The sequence below is a fragment of the Mobula birostris genome, chromosome 8, assembly GCF_030028105.1.
Source record: "Mobula birostris isolate sMobBir1 chromosome 8, sMobBir1.hap1, whole genome shotgun sequence".
Taxonomy (NCBI): domain Eukaryota; kingdom Metazoa; phylum Chordata; class Chondrichthyes; order Myliobatiformes; family Myliobatidae; genus Mobula; species Mobula birostris.
The window spans coordinates 45,045,094-45,067,539 of record NC_092377.1 but is presented as its reverse complement, the minus strand read 5'-3'; the positions used below and the strand labels follow the sequence as shown (position 1 = coordinate 45,067,539).

General features: G+C 36.4%; 1 protein-coding gene across 5 annotated transcripts in view; it reads left to right on the top strand.

Annotated features, from left to right (window-relative positions):
- The window catches only part of spata17 (spermatogenesis associated 17), a 307,726-nt gene that overhangs the window by 84,443 nt on the left and 200,837 nt on the right, over positions 1 to 22,446 (top strand). For all 5 annotated transcript variants that reach the window (XM_072265100.1, XM_072265098.1, XM_072265101.1 and 2 more), the window contains 3 exons: positions 91 to 194; positions 3,899 to 4,022; positions 18,532 to 18,726. In XM_072265100.1, coding sequence (XP_072121201.1) covers positions 91 to 194; positions 3,899 to 4,022; positions 18,532 to 18,726 — 423 coding nt within the window. The remainder of the gene's footprint in view (positions 1 to 90; positions 195 to 3,898; positions 4,023 to 18,531; positions 18,727 to 22,446) is intronic.

Sequence of the window (22,446 nt, the reverse complement as noted above, 5' to 3'; positions counted from 1 at the left end):
TTTCTTTACTGAAAACCACAAACTAAACTTAGTTCTGAAAGAATTAATATACTGGGACAATGACTTACATATTTTTAATTGCCTTGTTAGATCCAGAAAAGATGGCATGGATATTATGTTCGAAAATATATCCATAACTTCTATGAAATGAAGAAGTATTTCATTAGCCTCAGCATGAAAAATCTGACTATAAGGTAAGCAACTGCTTTTAATAATGTCATCTCATAGTGACGGTTTATTTTTCATGTGTACTTGGAGATTAACAGAACAGTTCAAGATCTGAAGGAATTGTAAGTAGACATATTTTACAAAAATGGTTATAATGCTATAAGTATTGGAGTAGAGAATATTTTAATATCAAAATAATGCATAGTTAATGTGAATTCATAACAAATGAATGGTAATTTTTGGCTTCCCTTAGTTGGTGTGCTTTTTAGTTTATGGTGCTATTTCTATCACCACTGTTGATGCCACATATATAGTGCACAATTCCCAGTGGATTTGGTAACAGAAGTACAATATACAATACAACGTCCATGATCTGTTCTAAACCAGTATATCTCAACCATATTATCCAAGCTAAACAGAGTAAGAAATGTATCTGGTGTTTCATCTCCAGGATTGCTATTATGTGTAGATGCTGAGTTATGATTGATATATCTAGAATAGGTTTTAGACATATATTACTTTCAGGTCTGCTGTCACATGCAATGGGGAGGTTGCATTTTCACAGTCATACAACAGGTATTAACAGGTTAATAAGCTCTTTGGCCTACCAAGTCCATGCCAATTGTCGAGGCTATACTAATCCTATTTTATTCTCTCTCGATTCCCATTAATTCTTCGCAAGTTCTACCGCTCATCTGCACATAGAAACAACTTACAGCCACAAATTAAAATATCAATCTGCACACCATTGGGATGTGGGAAGCAACCAGATCACCTACATGCTCAAATATGTAAATTCCACACAGACAGCATCTGAGGTCAGGATTGAATCCAGGTCTCTTGCACTGTAAGACAACTATTCTACCAGCTGTTAAATATTTTCTTCCATCAGCATGGTAATCTCTTCATCTGCCTAGTACTGGAAGATTTAAAGACAAATCAAGGCACAAGGCTCTGAAAATAAGACAATGTGGCAAAAGGTAGCAGACTAGTTTGTACTGGGTAATATTCCATCCACAAGATTTCTGAAATAGGCATATGAAAATGGGAGAAGTTTCAGGATATTTCAGTAATAAGAAGGACATAGAAACTAAAATAAATTTGAAATATTTTTGTGTAATTACAACCTAGGAGTGCACAAAGATAACTGAAAAAGCACTTTGCTTAGGAGAAAACATAATTAAGGAGAAAGTAACATTTTTATAAATTTATCTTGCTTTGAAATAATAAATTATACGACATTTATGGTATCATGCAATATAAGATGAAATGGGCTGTATAATGGATGCACAACGAGCTACCTTGGTGCGTGACTGCACGTAGCACTGTTTAGAGGAACATCACAATAGCAATAAAGCGTGAAATTTAACAGACAATATAGTACAATTTACAGTAACATTCTTTTGGGAAGAGAAAAACTGATGTGAGCTGTTTACATCAACAACATTTGAATATTTTTATTATCCTCCATATATAGTGTTTAATATGTCTTCAAATTAACAGTTGTGTTGCTACAGTGATAAATTGATTTGATTAATTTAAAGGCTGAATATGCAATTGGTAAGGTGGTACACTTTTAACCTCTAGCTAGATGTGCAAAATATAGAGCTCTGTTTGGATCAAACAAATGATATCATGAAATTAAAAATTAGCTGCTCTGTTGCTGAGTCATGATATTAATAAAACATCTTTAGCTTGGAGCTCAGAAAAGCTGCTGTTATTTATTGCAAAAGTCAAACCAAACATTTTATTCATGCGCACAATCTTGAAATTCTCTTTCTTTTAAATTGCTCTTGATTTATTCCAGAGGGTATCTGATTTGGGAATACTAAAAGAAGCATTGTGATTGCATCATGCAAGACGGTTGCTCATAGTCATTTCCATAGATGGCAATATTACAGTGTCCATCTTCTGATCATTCAACTTTCCAACAAAAGTAATGAAGTTAGGAGACCCAAGTTCACTGTCATAATTTTGTAATGCGGTTTTGCACAATATAATAATTTATCATTTGCCAAGCAGACAGTTATAGTTTATACATTTAATAAGGGCATCCTTTAGTATGGGTAATTAGGAATGAACAGTTTGCATATTTACTAAATGCAAAATGTCATTGCCACCACGGCCTATTGCCTACATGAATTATTTCTCTATCTGTGTTAAACAGCTGTGCAATTATTACTACGATAATCAGATAATTTCCCCTATCTAAGTTTTCTCTTGTGAGGCAATTAATTTAACCCTTCAAAAGCCAAACTGAATTTTTGCATAAACACATAAATGTGTATGTTTGAGGATGGAGGACTTGATTATGCAATGGGAAATATTTGAGAACCAAATTTTCTTTTGGACATATTTACTTCAACAGACAGAAATTTTTTTAAATCAAATTTTATTGATAAAATTTTAAGATTTTGAGGATTAAATACAAATAAATTTCACATCTACAAAACTGCAGTTTAAAATTAATCCTATTTTGGTAATGCTTTCTGAATTAATCCCATCTTAAAATGTACAAAAATGCAAAATATGTTTTTTTGTCAAGCAGTAAAAATAGCTAGTAAAATATTTTGGGCAACTGTGCAGGAATTTTAAATTAAATCTATTAGATTAATTATCACAGCCTACATTTTAATTATTTTCTAATAATATATGTTAAGAACAATCTATGCTTTCAAAATGATCACTGCCTTTTTATAGATGTTATTGATATTATATCTTAAAATTAGACTTTACTGATAGTCAAATAAAAATTGTAGTATTTATCTAATTTTATATTAAGCGTGTAAATAAATATGCTTTGTTTTTGTTTGTTATCTTGCTGTATATAATAGCAACTATGATATCCACAGATGATGTGAGTGGCATACAGAATATGTGTAATTAAAACAGTAAACCATGTTAATAAGCATTTTGTGGATGGAAATGAAAGATTTAATTAATTGATCTTATATGATAAGTACTCATTATTTAACCAGTTTATTTGACAAAGTCTAGATATTTTCAGATATTTTTTACTTTAGTATCGAAGATACCTTTTTTGTTATTTTTGAATTGACAGTGATGGCAATTGCTCATTTGGATAAAATATACATTTTCATTGTGTCCATTTTTATGTTGAGAGAGAAAGTAGAAATAATGTTCTACAGTGGATTAAGTAATAAGGGATTTCTTTCTTAAGGACATGGGTATCACTGATGTTACAAACACCTTGGGTCTAACTGAAATGGACAGATTTAATGAGGTTTGTTAGGTGTCACACAAAAAAACATAGATAGAGATCCTTTTTATTGGAATAAATTTGTTCAGCTTTACAAATCTACTTAGCAGTTAATAATAGGTTTGAAAAGCAGGTCAGAAAAGGTCATATTGCCGAGTTGCATTACAGTGTACCTGGTATTGTTGATTACAACCATTTGGTTTCTAACGTACAGACAACCATACAGAAGAAAATAGGCTTTTCTCTAAAATTTATTAATATATTGTTTCAGGTGCAAGGTGGCAAAATGAGATCATCCCACAAAGTATTTTTTTCTAATCTACCTTGGTTTCCTTTACTAAGGTTAAGCAATAATATCTTTAATTGTACATATTTTTATCATTGTTGGTATCGCTAGTAAAATATTATGCTTACAAATAATTATGAAGGACATAACTATTGAAACTCCAAGTTGCCTGTAAATGTTGCTTTATTCAATTCAAATACATGTTAATTCTCTGCTTCGTTTAGAAAAAAACTGGAAGAATATGAGCAGACAAAGAAGAAGGAACGGGAAAGGAAAGCTATAGAGGAGGAAGAGAGAAGAAAGTGTTACGAAGCCCGAAAGATACATTACCTCCTCAGCACTGAGCAGGTCTGTGTACCTGTCCTGACAGCTTGCATAGTCGCCTGGGTCCCTGCCTGACAGAGATAAACTATCAGGCTGAATGGGACATGACTTGCTGAAATGATATCACAAAGACAATACTTCGAGTTCAATTTAGCGCTTTTCTATTGTGGAGTGCAAGCACCATGACTACTAGGTGACAGCATCTTCATACTGGCAGCATCAGCATTGTTGGCAGAAAGAGTCCAAGTCAGCAGTTTGATCTGCTGGCAGATAACACAACAGGAAGGGCATAACCTCAGCCTAACAACTCATTTTGACTGCCTCATTTTGTGTTGTAATGTTGTCAAGCTCTAGCCAACAAGCTGTTAAACTAAGATGGTAAAACATTTTTTTAATTGTCTTATCTTTATTGCAACTGTTTCAGTAGTGTAGAGTTCCGAAGGGTAGGTTAATTGCAACTGACAGACTTGTTTTATGAAGGCTGCTTTAGGTTCATAAAGCAACTCGTTTTCAAAATCAATGTGTCTAGAAATGTCTGCTAGAATTTTTTGATGTTACTACAAGCAAACAAAGCAACTTTCATTTAAGCAGTATAATTGACAGAATCCATAGAAGGATAAAATGGTAAATTACAGAGAAACTATATTTGTTTGTTTAGCCGCTAAACAATTGATTTAGTACTGTGCCGAATAGATATGATATAGAAGTTAATTAAGCTGTCGCAGATAGTAAGTTGAACCTATATTTCAAATATCATATCACAGATGTGTAGGATTTGTTATTTTTAAATTTTTTTATACTTTATAGAAATGGTATAACCATCAGTAAAATATATACACTAACATTAAATATTAAGTTCATAGAATAAGTTTGATCTTGAATATGAGGTATAATTAGCAAATTTATATAATTACGTAACTAATAAGAGTCCAGCAATAACATACCATCTCAAGACTATGATGTAGTTATAAAGAAAATGCATTACTGCATTTTCAGTCTGTCTCAACCAACAGTATTGTAGAGCTAAAAAATTTCCACAAAGATTAAGACTTTAAAATTTTTTTCATACAACCAACTTTTATAGAAAACAACTGCATGTGTGATATTCTTCCCATTTGTTGAATGATGGAAATAAATAAAAGATCTGTAGCACGTTTCTGTAGGGTTACATTTATCCATGTATTCAGAGCCATTTCTTTTTATGAATAACTTGTTTTCAAAGACATATTTCCAAAGAAAACAAGTTGATATGGAATACAAACCAATAAATACACACTTGTTAAAAAAGGAAATAAATTGAAAACAACAGGAAAGTGAATGAGCCTCAAAATGCTGAAATATGCATCTTTGATTGTTGCATAATAAGATTAATAAATTATGTTAAATATGCATTTTTGTATCAAGATACTAAAATTAGTGAATCAGATGTGATTTCGAATAATTGCTTGATACTGCATAGCATAGCACTTGGTCCCACAAGTTACTAGGTTTTTTAGATTTTAGACTTAGACATAGAATAATTTTAAACTTATTAAGTCTCAAATTAACAATTTGACAAAGGAGTTATCCAGTCATTGGAAGGATCACCTATTGACATCTTACACCTTTTCACATCCTATCCTAAGATATCAATCCAATTCTATCATTGGAATTATTATAATGAAGTGTTCTACAAAAGCTTATAATATACTGTGTGTGAATGTACATATAGACTAATGGTGCCAATGAACAGTTCTGAGAAAGGGTCTTGAAGCCCGCAAAAGCAGCAGAATTAATTCTACATGCATGTAAACAATTGGGCAAGTTTGTCTCAGTCATACAAATCAAACATATACTTCAAGATGGTATTGTTATCTTTTCTAACTTTTCAGAGGGATTAACTTTACTTTAGAACTTAACAAAAATTAACCACTTCCACAACATCAGTAAAATTCCAAAAAAAAAGTTTTTGAAGAGAAGTATGACTCTATCATTACATGAGATATTATTAACTTATTCAGTGTAGTATGTTATAGATGGGCTTTGCAATAAATATCTAAAAGACAGAAGTCTACCAGCTAACTCCACTATACGAAATCTGTCACCAACTGTAGAGTGGGAGCTACCCATCAAAGAAGGATGACATCAATGAAACAGCTCTTCACTGTCTCCACTGTGCTAGTGAAGCTATTTCCTCCTGAGAAAAAGCATGTATAAAAGACTAACATCTCAAGCATGCATTAAACACCGAGTCACTCTACACAGGGTCTACCATACAACAGTTGTTCCTGCCCACTTGCGGGAAACCTAAAATAGGCACCTCCAACTCTGGAGAAGTACCAATTATAAAATTCTCCAAATCCATTGGCAGGGTAGGCAAACCATTGTCAGCATTCTCCCAAGGCAACATGCCAGGCATTAACATTGTGATCATATTAAACTATTTCCTGTGGGCAGGCAACATTGCCTAATTATCTGACCCCAGACTTCTAAGCCAAGGAATTTACTATGAGCACTAGAACTATAGGAGATTTCCAGAACATCTGTGAAAATGCTTCAGCAATATTTCCTAAGTCCCAACAAAGAAATATAACATCCTCACTGCTTCATTGTCATGTCTGACACTGAGTATTCAGACTGGAGAAGAATTATCAAGAAGTCCCTTCACTGTTCACAATGAAAGAGTGCACAACATCCAAACAACTTGCCAGCCTGCTCCAGAACTCTCAGAACTGGAAAGGGAGCAGGTTATAGCCAGCTCTCATGGATGGCCAAAGACAGTCTCAGGAATGCAGGTACAGCACCTTGCAGGTTGGCCATCGCCAGAAGAGAGGGCACTGAGACAGACTTCAAGCCAGATTGAAGCCAGTTAAAGCCCAAGAGTGGAAAATTAACTGGTGTTCAGTCCCACTTCTTTATGCCAGCCGAGATCCCCCATGTAAGCCTGTCGTCTGACTGCATTTTACCCATTTCCCTCTCTTCTCGCTACTACCATTGGGCAGATCGTGCAGGAGTCTTGGGTCCTAGGCTACCAAGGTGAGTTGTTGTCCTACAACCATTTGGCTTTTACATAGCCTGTCAACTTTTACTTCCAGATATTCTGTTCTCAGTATTATCTATTTACTTTTATTTTGTTATTTGCGTGATTTGACCTTTCTGACGAAGACTGGATGTTTGTCAGTCTTTGTTTTTCATGGATTCTACTGTATTTCTTTATGTTCCTGTGGGTGTCTGCAAGAAAATGAATCTCAAGGTTGTATATAGTATACATACTTTGATAATAAATTTACTTTGAGATTTGAAGAAGAAGCAGTTAGACATAAGACATAGGAACAGAATTAGGCTATCTGGCCCATCACATCCGCTTCGCCATTTAATCATGGCTGATCCTTTTTTTTTCTCCTCTTCAACCCCAGTTCCCAGCCTTCTTCCATAACCTTTGATGCCGTGTCCAAACAAGAACCTATCAATCTCTGCCTTAAATACACCCAATGACCTGGCTTCTACAGCTGCATGCGGCAATAAATTCAACAAATTCACCACCATTCGACTAAAGAAATTTCTCTGCATCTCTGTTTTGAAAGAGCGCCCCTCTTTCTTGAGGCTGTGCCCTCTTGTCCTAGACTCTTTCTTCCACCATGGGAAACATCCACATCTACTCCGTCTAGGCCTTTCAACATTCGAAAGGTTTTGATGAGATGCCCCCTCATCCTTCTGAATTCCAGCGCGTTACAGATCCAGAGCCATCAAATGTTCCTTCTAAGACAACCCTTTCATTCCTGGAATCATCCTTGTGAACCTTTTCTGGACCCTCTCCAATGCCAGCACATCTTTTCTAAGATGAGGGGCCCAAAACTGTTCACAATAGTCAAAGTGAGGCCTCACCAGTGCCTTATAAAGCCTCAGCATCATATCCATGCTCTTGTATTAGAAACATAGAAACATAGAAAATAGGTGCAGGAGTAGGCCATTCGGCCCTTTGAGCCTGCACCGCCATTCAATATGATCATGGCCGATCATCCAACTCAGAACCATGTACCAGCCTTCCTCCTATACCCCCTGATCCCTTTAGCCACAAGGGCCATATCTAACTTCCTCTTAAATATAGCAAATGAACTGGCCTCAGCTGTATTCTAGACTTGAAATGAATGCTACCATGGCATTTGCCTTCCTAACCACTGACTCGACCTGTAAGTTAACCTTTGGACAAGTTTATTGACCGAAAGCCTTTATCTGCTGAATGATAATAGTATGAACACTAATATAATGTCTTTAATGTTGTAAAAGATGTCAAGGCTCTGTAGAGCAGCATAATGGAGTTGTGGAAGGAGAGTGCAAGTGTCCACAAACTTGTCCAAAGAGAAATGTGTTTTGAACAATTTTTTAAAGGAAGTGAGAAACAAAAAGATTTAGAGTGGGAATTCTAAAGTGTGGCTCTGAGCTGACTGGCATAGGGATACCAATGGTGCTGTAAATACGATCACAGATGCATAAGATGGGGATTTAAGGGCCAGCTGGTGGTGCAATGACATCAGCGCAGGCTCTGGAACGGAGGTTCCCGGGTTCAAACCCAGTTGGGTCCGCTCCCGAGTACGCTTTCCATCCGTGCCGGGTTGAGTGTTGAGATCATAACTCGACCTTGTAAAATAAAGGGAAAATACTGTGAAATATCTGTGTGAGGAGTGGCGTGCCACACAGTCTCCCTCTCTTGCTCCGCACCTTGTTAAGGCATGAAAAAGACATCGTCCCGCCAACAGCACACACGCATGGACGCATGCATGCACGCACGGACACACACAGGCAGACACACACACCAAAAAAAAAAGATGGGGATTTAAGGACACAACAGTTCTCAAAGGAACTGTTGGTGCCATTGCTGGGTCAGATCACCATAAGTGTTGCTATAATGATTTATAATGATCTGACATTCAAATATCTATTGCTTAATTAGTTGTTGTCTTTTGCACATTGGTTGGCTGCCTGTTTTGTGTGTGGTTTTTCATTGAGTCTATTGCATTTTTTTGTATTTAATTTGAATTCCCGCAAGAAAATGAATCTCAGGGTAGCATATGGTGACATATATGTACCTTGATAATAAATTTACTTTGAACTTTGATCTTTTGTGAGATCCAGGAAGGCTTCTGGGAGGGGGGGGGACCAGAACATGGTAAACAGAAAATACTGTGGGGAAAAATGTATGTCATTCAGTTTGGTGGAAAAAAAATTAAAAAACAGAGTATTGTTTAAATGGTGAACATTGAAAGGCTTTGGTATCCAGGGGGACCTGGGCTCCTGATACATGACTCACCTAATTTAATGCACAACAGGCATTTAAGGCTAACAGTATTTTTGCCAATATTCCAAAAATAAATATATTTTCCTGTAATTATCTGGGGTAAGATTATACCTGGAATATTGTCTTCTGATCTAAGGAAAGCTATAATAGAGATAAAGGCAATATAACAAAACATTACTAGGATTGTGGTGTCATTATTGAGTGAGGTGTGAACATTCATTCATTGAGTACGTTTCAGATGTTTGTGGGGAATTGAGAAATACAGGGCTAGTACAAGAAAATGATACTGAGGTAAATGATTTGATTCTTGAAAAGTTGACCTGGCACAAAGGGCCTACTCTAACCACTATTTCTTATGTTCTTGTTAAGACTTTGAATAAAAATCATTATTTTTAATTTGTTAACATGGGTCAGCAAGCGGAGAAATAACTAAGGTTAGACCCTGTATGTGCACTTCTGTCTGGAAAAAAGAAAGGAGTTTATTACAATGCTGCTCATAATCCTAGTTTTCCTAAAGTGATTTATAGCCAGTGAAGTAATGCCATTAGTTGTGTTTCTTTTAATTCTTCTCTGAGCTCACAGAGCAAAAGCAAGCTAAAGGCTAAAAATAGATCTAATTATTATCAGTTACATGAGTATAATGTTTCCTTATCTGTCAAGACCAGTATAAGCAGAGGCCATATAATATTGAGATATCTTGTGACATTTCATAAATGTACTTGATAATGCTTCTAGGACAGCATGCGTCTACTCTTGAAATAGCATAAGGAATTTTAACATCATTCTTGGCTGGAATTAGAAGTTAAATTAGATGGTTTAGCTTATAGTCTCAAGCTGGTCAGTGGTTGCCTACTGATTCACATGTAATGATGTAGCCTCTTTCAATTTCTGTGGCTGCTATTATGATATAAATTGGCCTTGACTAGGCAGATAAGTAAATTTCATGCTTAGGTAGTTGATCCACTAGTCCAATCTGGCATAAAATAAGGCAATACTTCACCTTCACCTAAAGGTGCTGGCATTTTCTTTCTGGCTCTTAGTTACAGGCCTTCAATCTACTCAGATCTATATTGATTTAAGAGTATAGCCAACACTGTAAGAAATATAAATATCAAAAGAATATATTAAAATATTTGATATGGATATATGATTTCAGTCAGTACTTCAATCACACTTCTGCCAATCAGCTAGGTACTATATTATTTTTATTATGGTGACATAGGAGTAGGCCTATTTCAGTATCTCACATCTTCTGACATTACAAACATCTTCAGCATTAGTTTAGCTTTAAAAGTTGGTATCCGTGGAATATACAGGGTATTTATTTACTAAAGTGAATTGAAAATGTATTTAGATGATTCAGATAAATAATCTTTTGGAAGGATTTGAACATAAATTTTTAATGCGTGGATGTATTGATGTACATCTGTTCATATTAGAACGGTTAAGGTGTATCCAATTTCAAGAGCTTTAAACAAAAACCTGAAAATAAACATTACCTCTAAGCCATGAGCATTCAACTGTACATTATTATCAGTTAAATAGTTACTCTATGCTGAATTAGGTGCACTCAGGCTAATGTTGAAATTGGTATCTGTGTTTCAGAAATACAGAGCTTTAAAAAATCTTCCAAAGTTCCTAATGTTGCTGATAATCAGCGTTGGAAGTTGGCACAGGGTATGCCACATAGGAGCTTGCCAGTCCTGCTGGATAAGATAATATCTTTGTATTTTTGTACTCAAGACTTGGATAATTGTGGAGCAAGTAGATTAGTATTCAAAGTGATGGTGATACAGGCACACATTCCATGGTCATTGTAAATTGTCCCGTGATTGAGGATTGCTGGGTGGGCAATGGGGTGGTTAATAATTCTTTGTATAGTTGGAAGTTAGTTGATACTGGTATAAATAAGATATGGTGGTACTGGAGAAGAGAAATTGGAGGTAAGGACATACCAGAGTTTGTTTCATTATTCCAGGAGGAGGTAAGGGAGATGTTAACAAGAAGGTCTTTAATAGGTGTATAATCTATAATAATAGATAGAAACATAGAAACATAGAAAATAGGTGCAGGAGTAGGCCATTCGGCCCTTCGAGCCTGCATCGCCATTATTATGATCATGGCTGATCATCCAACTCAGAACCCCGCACCAGCCTTCCCTCCATACCCCCTGACCCCCGTAGCCACAAGGGCCATATCTAACGCCCTCTTAAATATAGCCAATGAACTGGCCTCAACTGTTTCCTGTGGCAGAGAATTCCACAGATTCACCACTCTCTGTGTGAAGAAGTTTTTCCTAATCTCGGTCCTAAAAGGCTTCCCGTTTATCCAATTGGCCAATATCTATTAACCAATGCTGGAAGATGCATTTATTTATAATGAAGCTGAAGTAGGATGCACCCTTGCAGTGGTAATATTAACGCATTATGGACTTCCACAAGAAAATCAGAGAGGTCCAACAATGTTTGTTTGTTTGTTTATTTATTGAGATACAGTGTAGAATAGGCCCATCTGGCCATTCAAGCCAGACCCAGCAATGCCCTGATTTAATCCTAGCGTAATCACGGGACAATTTACAATGACCAATTAACCTACCAACTGATACATCTTTGGACTGTGAGGGGAAACTGTAGCACCCAGTGGAAACCCACATGGTCACGGGGAGGACATACAATCTCCTTACAGGTAGTGGCAGGAATTGAACCTGGGTCATCCATACTGTACAGCATTGTACTAACCACTACGCCACCCTACCACCCTATATGTATTAATAATTTGCCTGTACCTATACGTATAATTCTACCTCAGCAGCTTAAGTTAAGACAAAAGACAGATGAGAAAAATAAAATTAATTATGTATTTAATATTGTTGCAAGAGGGCATTTTTCATTTTGCTTTTTCCTAAAAATGCCTTTTCCTCAACATTCATTTTGTTGTGATATATTTAAGTCACGATCACTCATCCATTTTAGACTGTAATATCATCAGTGAGTACAGTACAGTATTCTGGTACTTTCCCCAAGTAAGTATTTTTTTACATTTATGCCGAGATAATATAACCAGGGTATTCAGTTACATCACAACTGAGTTTAATTCTGTTCTTAATTGGTGCCTGTGCAGCAAGTATTTCAGCAGATACTTTGCATACATAGGCACCTCAATTAAATGATCATTTATGAATTATAATGATTGAAGTCAATTAATAGCATCAAAAATACTGTTACTGAATTTCCAGCAAGATTCCAAAGATGGCAAAGTTTAAGGAAATACATTCACTTGCTTTTTGAAAATAATGACTTAATTCTAACTTCCCTGTACCAGATTTAATGGAGTGGTGCAACTTTAAAGGTTTATTTGGTTTGCCTAACATTAAGTCAATTTCCAGCTTCATTGCCAGTTCTATTCTCCAAATCCTGTATTTTCACAGGCAAGTTATTGATGTATTCAATAAATGATCAAGTAATTCTGAATAGGTTTATTGGTGATGTTCAACTATTTTATGGTTCCTATCTGTTACAAGAACTTTCTTTTCATTATCCTATGTGCAGGATGGTATTTTATTGGCACTTGTGTTTCATCTACAATTGTGATAGGCTTTGCTGATTTTTTTTTTGTGTGGCTAGGATTGTGACAAGACAATGTTTCCATTAGATAAATGAGAACAACTTTTATTACAGCTTCAGTAAAATTGAGGCTTTATTTATTCAAAGCTGTAACAAGTTGAGTGTTTACGTTCATTTTATTAGTCAACTTGCATTTTGTAAGATTGTCAGTTTACTCAATTGAAATGAACAACAGATCAATATTGACGGTGATAAATGTCAGTAAAATGTAAAATGCTTCTTTGTACCTTCAGTTTCCAACATGGTACTATTCTGACTACTTAATTGGATTATATGAAATGACAAGTCTTCCACAACATATTTGTGCACATGTTTTTAATGTTTTAAGGTTCAATTAGATTGTTAATTGTTTCCTGACTTTCCCTGAATAGGCCAAGTTTGTCGAAAGAGTTATGACATCTTGCCTGTTTTAAATTTGAACATCATGTTTCACAAATGTGCTGTGGGATATGTTGAGGCATTTCTGCTTTATCTTGTACTTGAATGAAATCATTCTGATAGTGTTTCTTTATAGAAGAGAATGAAGTGAAAAACAGAAGTGATGAAGAACTTGTAAATTCTTTGCTCTCTATTTACAACTGGATAATCAATTGCATTTTCCTTAACAAAGCCTTTAATGTTGTGGATCAAAATATATGGAACATTTAGACTGATGCTAAAGCCTTAGCAGATGTTAAAGTTTAGCAAAAATACTAAAAATATTTGGCAAAAATATTTAGAAAAATGCTCTTTTGACCATCTCCTTATCATTCCTCACCTAGTATTAAAAATAAAAAAATAAAAATGAAAGAAGTAAATCCTTTTAAACTAGAAACACACATCATCCAAGAATATCGAAATTAGACATGGTAGAAAAAATCCAATAGGTAAATAATGTTGCATGTATAGTTGGACCAAGCAATTTGTGTACAGTATTTTAATATTATTGTGTTAATTGGGTATCCCAAGAACACTTTAAAAATAGTTTACTTGGAAAATGCATCTTATATGGAATACATATTGTGAAGGAAGAAAGATTCTATAAATTATTTCATTGAGCCATGAAGGCATGCCAATACAGAATCAGTTGATTTATAAATTATTTGTCTTCAGCTATGATGGTATTCCTCTTCGTATTAGTATGTAGTTACCTTAAAATCCATTGATATCACATATTAGCAACAAAAAAATTCCAAAATAATGATTTTTTTCAAATTACTCTTCTAAAGTAGAAATAGACTTCAATTTAATTCATGAGCTTTGTGTAATAACATATTTAGTAGTTCTTTCAATTGCAGAAACCACAAAGAATGAGGATAGAGTATCCAACTGTAAATAAATACTATATATTGCATTCATAGTCACCTCAATTAAGTGATAATTTTTGAATGCTGATGGCTGAAGTCAACTAGCATGTTAAAAAAATGGTTACAGTATTTCTTAAATCTACTTAATCGCAGAAAACAATGCATAAAAGTTAAGCCAAATGGTCCTATTCCAAATAATTATGGCTGAAATTATTTTAACCTTTTTAAATAGTTTATATCCAAACTTCAATTTAATAATATTTTGATTCTCATCTAACATAATATTGATTATTAAGCTAATTTTTTGGCTCCATCTGAAATTTGTTTCATGAAAATTAAATAATATTTAAAGAGAAATGTTGTAATTAAAACAAAATAAATTGCTCTATTCAATATTTTTAAAGGGGGTCTGTTTTACATTAGTGGTCCACAATGACTTGATATATTTTGTTGTATTTCCTACATACAGAACTATACTTACTAGAAAATGTGTACTGTATAATTAGTTGAGAGCATCATTGCAAAATAGTTATCAGGATTATGCGTGTATTTCCCAGATATGTATTACCTTTGTGCTTTAGTTACATAAGGATGCAGTTGTTCTTTGAAATTCAAAGTATAAGGCATCAAATATATCAAACCATTATATAATGTTAAAAATACTGTAGATATCAGGATTCCTCCTTATAAAACAAATTTCTCCAGATAACTTTTTAAAAATTGTGTGCATTTTACTATCTGCATATGATATACAAGAAAGCTGGTGAGATATAAAGATTTTTTTTCCCATTTTACAGCAAAGAGAAGAATGTTCCAGAATTTAATCTTACAATTCATCCATAGATGGATACAATGATATTGTTCTGATTTCACTTTAGAAATCTAATGCTAAGATGAAGGCTAAATCTTCAAAAATATTTAGGAACTGTTTTAGAAGATTTTCCAGTTCTCCAAAAATATTTCTCTACCTGTACATAAATTGCACAATGTAATTGAAGGTTTTGAAAGTTTTTACTTACATCCTTGTTTTAAACTGTACTTTTTTAGAGTTTGCATAAACTAAAAGCTATAGTTAGTATTAGACTCTTTGTTTCTCTCAAGTGACTTGTTTGTTAATTGCTTTCTGGTCTAATTATGAAGTTTGCTTAATTAATCTTTATGAAGCTTTTATGTGAATGAATGAATGTTAGTACATGATTATGTACAATTTCAGTTCTCTCAGGAATACCAAAGACTGTTTGCAGCTATTTATTTAAAACTATAATTGAGCAATTGGCAAGCAGTAATATTAACTTTTGATTTTTTTTTAGGTATAATTGAACCTGGAATATCTTACTGAATTTGGATAATAACAAAGTGTTAGCAATCCACCTGCTTCTTAACAGCAGGTCAATTATTTGCTGAGTGGAGTTTTTATAAATCCCATGGCAGTTGTATGTCCTGATAATTATGATGAAGTATGGTGGTCAGTGTTGATTCAGCAATTCTATCTACAGCACGTACTTCACTCACTGATCTCCTTCATGCTCTTCTTTACGGTCATTAAACTTCTTGTGCCTTTTCTTGCCATCCCCTGTGGCCCTAATTACAAAAGACCTTTTTGAAAAGCATCTAGATTGGGGAGGAAGATGACTGATGGATTGATAGCTTTGCAAAAGGGTCCAGAATTTAAATGCTATTCAATGGATGACTGGCCAACTAAAGGCACGTTTGCAGTTGTGCTTGACCTGGTGCAATTAATATTCTAGTCCATGCATGAATTCCTATGATGGAGGGGGACATAAGGTGCCAAAAGTGTGTCTCTTGCATAACTCATTTCCTTATTTCAGATTTTTACACTTAAAAATATCAATGTTTTCACAGCTCATTTGCCCTGCTGTCTAATCAGTACACTAGCCAGAAGTAGAACTTGGAGCAGAGAGGTCAGCAGGAAGCTATTAACAGGGTCACTCCTGAGAATTCACCAGCATTATTGAGTTCAGTTTTAGTATGAATGTACAGCATGAACTTGGGTGTTTTTTTTAACAGTTAGCATAGATTTCCCCATGGTCTTTATCAATTTATAAAATTGCCAAAGAGAATGGATTCCCATGTCTCTCTACTGGATAAGGGGTACTGAAGATTGTGATAAACTTGAATTGTGGACAGAAAAGTAGGTTACTCACATGAAGCTTTTAGCAGATGTCACTATATACATTTTGGGACACAGTAAGCATTATTATATTTAATGTAGGACTAACATTTGCCTTTCTGAATTTCTGCAAATATTAAATGGTGTTTATTTTTCTTACTGGGCTCTTAATATTGTCAAGGGGCCCACCCATATATCCCACAATCTCTTTGATGCCCTACCATCAGGTAGGAGGTACTGTAACATTATGACAAAGATTATTAGGATGGGAAATAGCTTCTTCCCACTAACTGTGAAACTACTGAATTTCCTGCCACCATCCCAAGTCTCATCACGTATGAAGTGCCAGTAACATTATACTGTTTTACTTATGTCATAAATGCACCCTATGCAAAATGACAATCTTAGAAACATAGAAACATAGAAAATCTACAGCTCAATACAGGCCCTTTGGCCCACAAAGCTGTGCCAAACATGTCCTTACCTGAGAAATTACCTAGGGTAACCCATAGCCCTCTATTTTTCTGAGCTCCATGTACCTGACAAGGAGTCTCCTAAAAGATCCTATCGTATCTGCCTCCACCACTGTCGCCAGAAGCCCATTCCACGCATTCACCACTCTCTGCGTAAAAAACTTACCCCTGATATCTCCTCTGTACCTACTTCCAAGAACCTTAAAACTATGCCCTCTCATGCTAGCCATTTCAGCCCTGTGAAAAAGCCTCTGACTATCCACACGATCAATGCCCGTCATCATCTTATACATCTCTATCAGCTCACCCCTCATCCTCTGTCACTCCAAGGAAAAAGAGCCAAGTTCACTCAACCCATTCTGATAAGGCATGCTTCCCATCCTTGTAAATCTCCTCTGCACCCTTTCTATGGTTTCCACACTATTCCTATAGGGAGGTGACCAGAACTGAGCACAGTACTCCAAGTGAGGTCTGACCAGGGTCCTATATAGCTGCAACGTTACCTCTCGATTCTTAAACTCAATCCCACAACTGATGAAGGCCAATGCACCGTATGCTTTCTTCACCACAGGATCAACCTGCGCAACAGCCTTGAGCGTCCTATGGACTCGGACCCCAAGATCCCTCTGATCCCCCACATTGCCAAGAGTCTTACCATTAATACTATATTCTGTCATCATATCTGACCTACCAAAATGAACTACTTCACACTTATCTGGGTTGAACTCCATCTGCCACTTCTCAGCCCATTTTTGCATCCTATTAGTGTCCCACGGTAACCTCTGACAGCCCTCCACACTATCCACAACACCTCCAACCTTTGTGTCATTAGCAAATTTACTAACCCACCCCTCCACTTCATCCAGGTCATTTATAAAAATCACGAAGAGTAGGGGTCCCAGAACAGATCCCTGAGGCACACCACTGGTCACTGACCTCCATGCAGAATATGACCTGTCTACAACCACTCTTTGCCTTCTGTGGGCAAGCCAGTTCTGGATCCACAAAGCAATTTCCCCTTGGATTCCATGTCATCTTACTTTCTCAATAAGCCTTGCATGGGGTACCTTGTCAAATGCCTTGCTGAAATCCATATACACTACATCTACTGCTTTACCACCATCTGTGTGTTTAGTCACATCCTCAAAAAATTCAATCAGGCTCGTAAGGCATGACCTGCCTTTCACAAAGCCATGCTGACTATTCCTAATCATATTATGCCTCTCCAAATGTTCATAAATCCTGCCTCTCAGGATCTTCTCCATCAACTTACCAACCACTGAAGTAAGACTCACTGACCTATAATTTCCTGGGCTATCTTTACTCCCTTTCTTGAATAATGCAACAACATCTGCAAACTTCCAATCCCCAGAACCTCTCCTCTCCCCATTGATGATGCAAAGATCCTCGCCAGAGGCTCAGCAATCTCCTCCCTCACCTCCCACAGTAGCCTGGGGTACATCTTCTGGAATATATTTTATTATTTGTTCACTTACTTGTGGTAATATTACTTTGCGTATTGTGTTTCAGTTAGACATACTGTGTTTTGCACCTTGGTCCAGAGGAATGTTGTTTCGTTTGGCGATATCCATATATACAGTTGAATAGCAATAAACTTGAATTGAATGTATCAAAAATGCATGTAAATCATATAACAAAAAAATCAAACAAATTTGTGATTGATGTTTAATATCTTGTTTCATGCTTCATATCATTCAGTTAATAAGTGTTACCTTTCTACTTAGATTCCAGGTATTTACAACTCTCCATACAGGCAGCACCCAAGTGAAATGGAGTATACATTACAACGTACCAAACCACGGAGTCACATTATATCTCACAAAAAGGATGTCACTGAAGGTCTTGTAGATCCATCAATACCAGGTGTTTCATGCAGCTTTCCTCCGTTACTACCACCAATACTCAGAGAGAAACCACAGGTAGGCCGTTATCTGGTATTGTCTAGAATTACACTTTTATTTAAATAAACATTACAGAGAGATATTGTGACATTAGATTTTCCCCCAATTAATGCTTCATGCCTTAATGAATCATATACAGAAATACACAGCATTGTTAAAAAAAAAATCCATCTACAAATCAATTTATAAAATTGGCAAGAAAATGGCTGTAAGATATGAAAATACACATGGTCCTTGTTTCTATAAAATATCATTAATAATATGCCAAAATATAAATTTGACAGATTTCTTGAGGGAAAATGTATAGTTGTTTTTTCTATTTATTTATTTATTTATTTATTAAGCTGTTATTGATGTACTTGTACCCATGGAAATAATATTAATAATTCATTTTATATAGTTATTCAGTGCAGGTATTAAGTCACAAAATTTGCATGGCATTTCTAAAAATCTCTAAATCCTCTGACTAAATCATTGTAACAACACATTATTGCATTTATTTTTTCTCTGAAAAGTAATATGAGCATAACTATAGAAAAATTGTAGTCAAAGAAAAGACTAGTTCCTCTGTGAACTCTGGCCTGTCAACAAGTTTGGAAAAGCTAGGCATCTAGCATTGTTTGAAAAATACTTAGCTTGCATAAATGTCTGCTCTGTCTTACACAGAAGTGTCAATCATTTCTAAGATGCAGCATTGCTGCATTTGATTCTAAAACTTCTATTCCATAAATTGAGTTTGAACTGCTTTGAATGAGGAAGAGCTACACTCTCTGATTAGATGTTAAACCAAGTCCTACCTTTCCTATGAGGTGGTTGCTAAAGAAACCATGGTAATATTTAAAGAAATTCCCTGGCCAATACTTGTGTCTCAATTAATGTCACTAAAATACATCATCTGGCGTGTCATAGTGACAATATAGGACTTGCCACCTTGAATCTTTCTACCCTGAGCTCTCCAGTTGTGTTTTACATATGCATGAAATATCTTCTGTAATCTCTTGAGTCAGATTATCCTTTTCTATAGATATTTCAGAGTCCAGTAACATAGCCAACAAGCCATATGCAGGCAACCTCTTAATGATGGGTTGATTGTGTTCCTGAGAAGTGGTGCATATGGCAGGTTTCTGTATGCCAAAGCAACATAATCTGTGCATATATCAAGAAGTGCAATTTGAAAAAATATGAAGGGTCCCAGCCTGAAACGTCGACTGCACCTCTTCCTAGAGATGCTGCCTGGCCTGCTGCGTTCACCAGCAACTTTTATGTGTGTTGTTAATTTTAGTCACTTTTTCCCCCATAAATTCCATAAGAGAGAATTTTATTCTGTATCTCAAATTTTGGATAGTGATTTGTGAATTCTGTAAAGGTGAATTTCCATTACCACAGTGGTTATAACACAGGGTCATCTGTAGAGAGTTACAGTGCAAAGCAATACAATTGAATGTTGCAAGTTAGCTCTTTGTTCCATACTTTCATTTGAATCCAAAGGTTAAGGTTAGAGTTCACAGTTAAATACTTAGCATTCAGTGCAATATTATAGCAGATTTGCACGACAGAAGAATTATTTTCTGGAACAGTGTGGCGAAAGCAAAACCTTGTCCACTGGTTCAGCTCAGTAGGAAGTATTTTGTAATACTATAGGAACAGTGTCTTAAAAAACAACCAATATGATTAACTGGATCATTGCTGAGTATTTGAATGCCAAGAACAGGGTGGAAAATATGTTCAGAATCAGAATCTGATCTGATTCTGAACATCTCAAATAGGAGTCAAACCATTTGCTTTGAACAGCGCACGATCAAATCCTCCCACCATTCAAATTCTTGGGTGGTCGGCACCCTTAATGGCACTGCATTGCAAAGTATCCCATCATCAGTTTCCTGGAGGTCACCATAGTTCAGAATCTTATTTGGATCAGCCACATAACCACTGTAGCAATGGGACCATATCAGAGGCTGGACATCCTGTGAAGATTGACACACTTCCTGACACACCAAAGCCTTTTCAGCATTTCCAATGCACAAATCAAAAATGTGATGGAGTGCTCTCCACCTGAATGTAATTTTCAAGAAGTTCAATGCCATCCAGGACAAAGCAGCCAGATATTCACAACTTAGGCATTCATTCCATCAATCACTGGCATGTAGTGACTACAATGTATTATTATCTACCAAATCAAATACTCATGTAGGCTATTCCAAAAGTACTTTCTAAATATGGAACCATTACCATCTACGGCAGTAGAATCATGGAAAGAACAGCACTTGAAAGTTCTGATCTCATTTCCATACTGTCCTCACTTGTAAATATATGATGTTTGTTTTGTTGTCTGAACACAAAAGAGACTGCAGATTCTGGTGAGACCATCTTTATTTCTAGGAAGAAGTACAGTCGACGTTTCGGGCTGAGACCCTTTGTCAGGACTAACTGAAAGAAGAGATAGTAAGAGATTTGAAAGTGGGAGGGGGAGGGGGAGATCCAAAATGATAGGAGAAGACAGGAGGGGTTGGGACGGAGCTAAGAGCTGGAAAGTTGATTAGCAAAAGGGATATAGAGCTGGAGAAGGGAGAGGATCATGGGACGGGAGGCCTGGGGAGAAAGAAAGGGGGAGGGGAGCACCAGAGGAAGATGGAGAACAGGTAAGGAGTTATTGTGAGAGGGACAGAGAGAGAAAAAAAGGATAAATAAACAAACAAACAAACAAATAAATAAATAAGGGAAAGGGTAAGAAGGGGAGGAGGAGCGGCATTAACAGAAGTTAGAGAGATCAGTGTTCATGCTATCAGGTTGGAGGCCACCCAGACAGAATATGTTGTTCTTCCAACCTGAGTGTGGCTTTGTCTTGACAGTAGAGGAGGCCATGGATGGACATATCAGAATGGGAATGGGACATGGAATTAAAATGTGTGGCCACTGGGAGATCTGTTCAGTGAAATGGTCTCCCAGTCTGCCTCATGTCTAACCAATATATAGAAGGCCGCACCAGGAGCACTGGAAGCAGTGGGGTGGTGGTAGGATGGTGTGAGGATGGGCCACCCCGCTAGGGAAAGAGTTCCCCTTGTCCTCACCTACCATCCCACCAGCCTCCGGGTCCCACATATAATTCTTCGTAACTTCCACCACCTCCAACGGGATCCCACCACCAAGCACATCTTTCCCTCCCCCACCCCTTCTGCATTCCGCAGGGATCGCTCCCTACGCAACTCCCTTGTCCATTCGTCCCCCCCATCCCTTCCCACAGATCTCCCTCCCGGCACTTATCCTTGTAAGCAGAACAAGTGCTATACCTGCCCTTACACTTCCTCCCTCACCACCATTCAGGGCCCCAGACAGTCCTTCCAGGTGAGGCGACACTTCACCTGTGAGTTGGCTGGGGTGATATACTGCGTCCGGTGCTCCTGATGTGGCCTTCTATATATTGGCGAGACCTGACGCAGACTGGGAAGCCATTTCACTGAAAACCTACGCTCTGTCCGCCAGAGAAAGCAGGATCTCCCAGTGGCCACACATTTTAATTCCACGTCCCATTCCCATTCTGATATGTCAATCCATAGCCTCCTCTACTGTCAAGATGAAGCCACGCTCAGGTTGGAGGAACAACACCTTATATTCCGTCTGGGTAGCCTCCAACCTGATGGCATGAACATTGATTTCTCTAACTTCTGTTAATATCCCTCCTCCTCTTCCTACCCCATCCCTTATATATTTATTTATTATTTTTTTCCTTTCTCTCTCTCT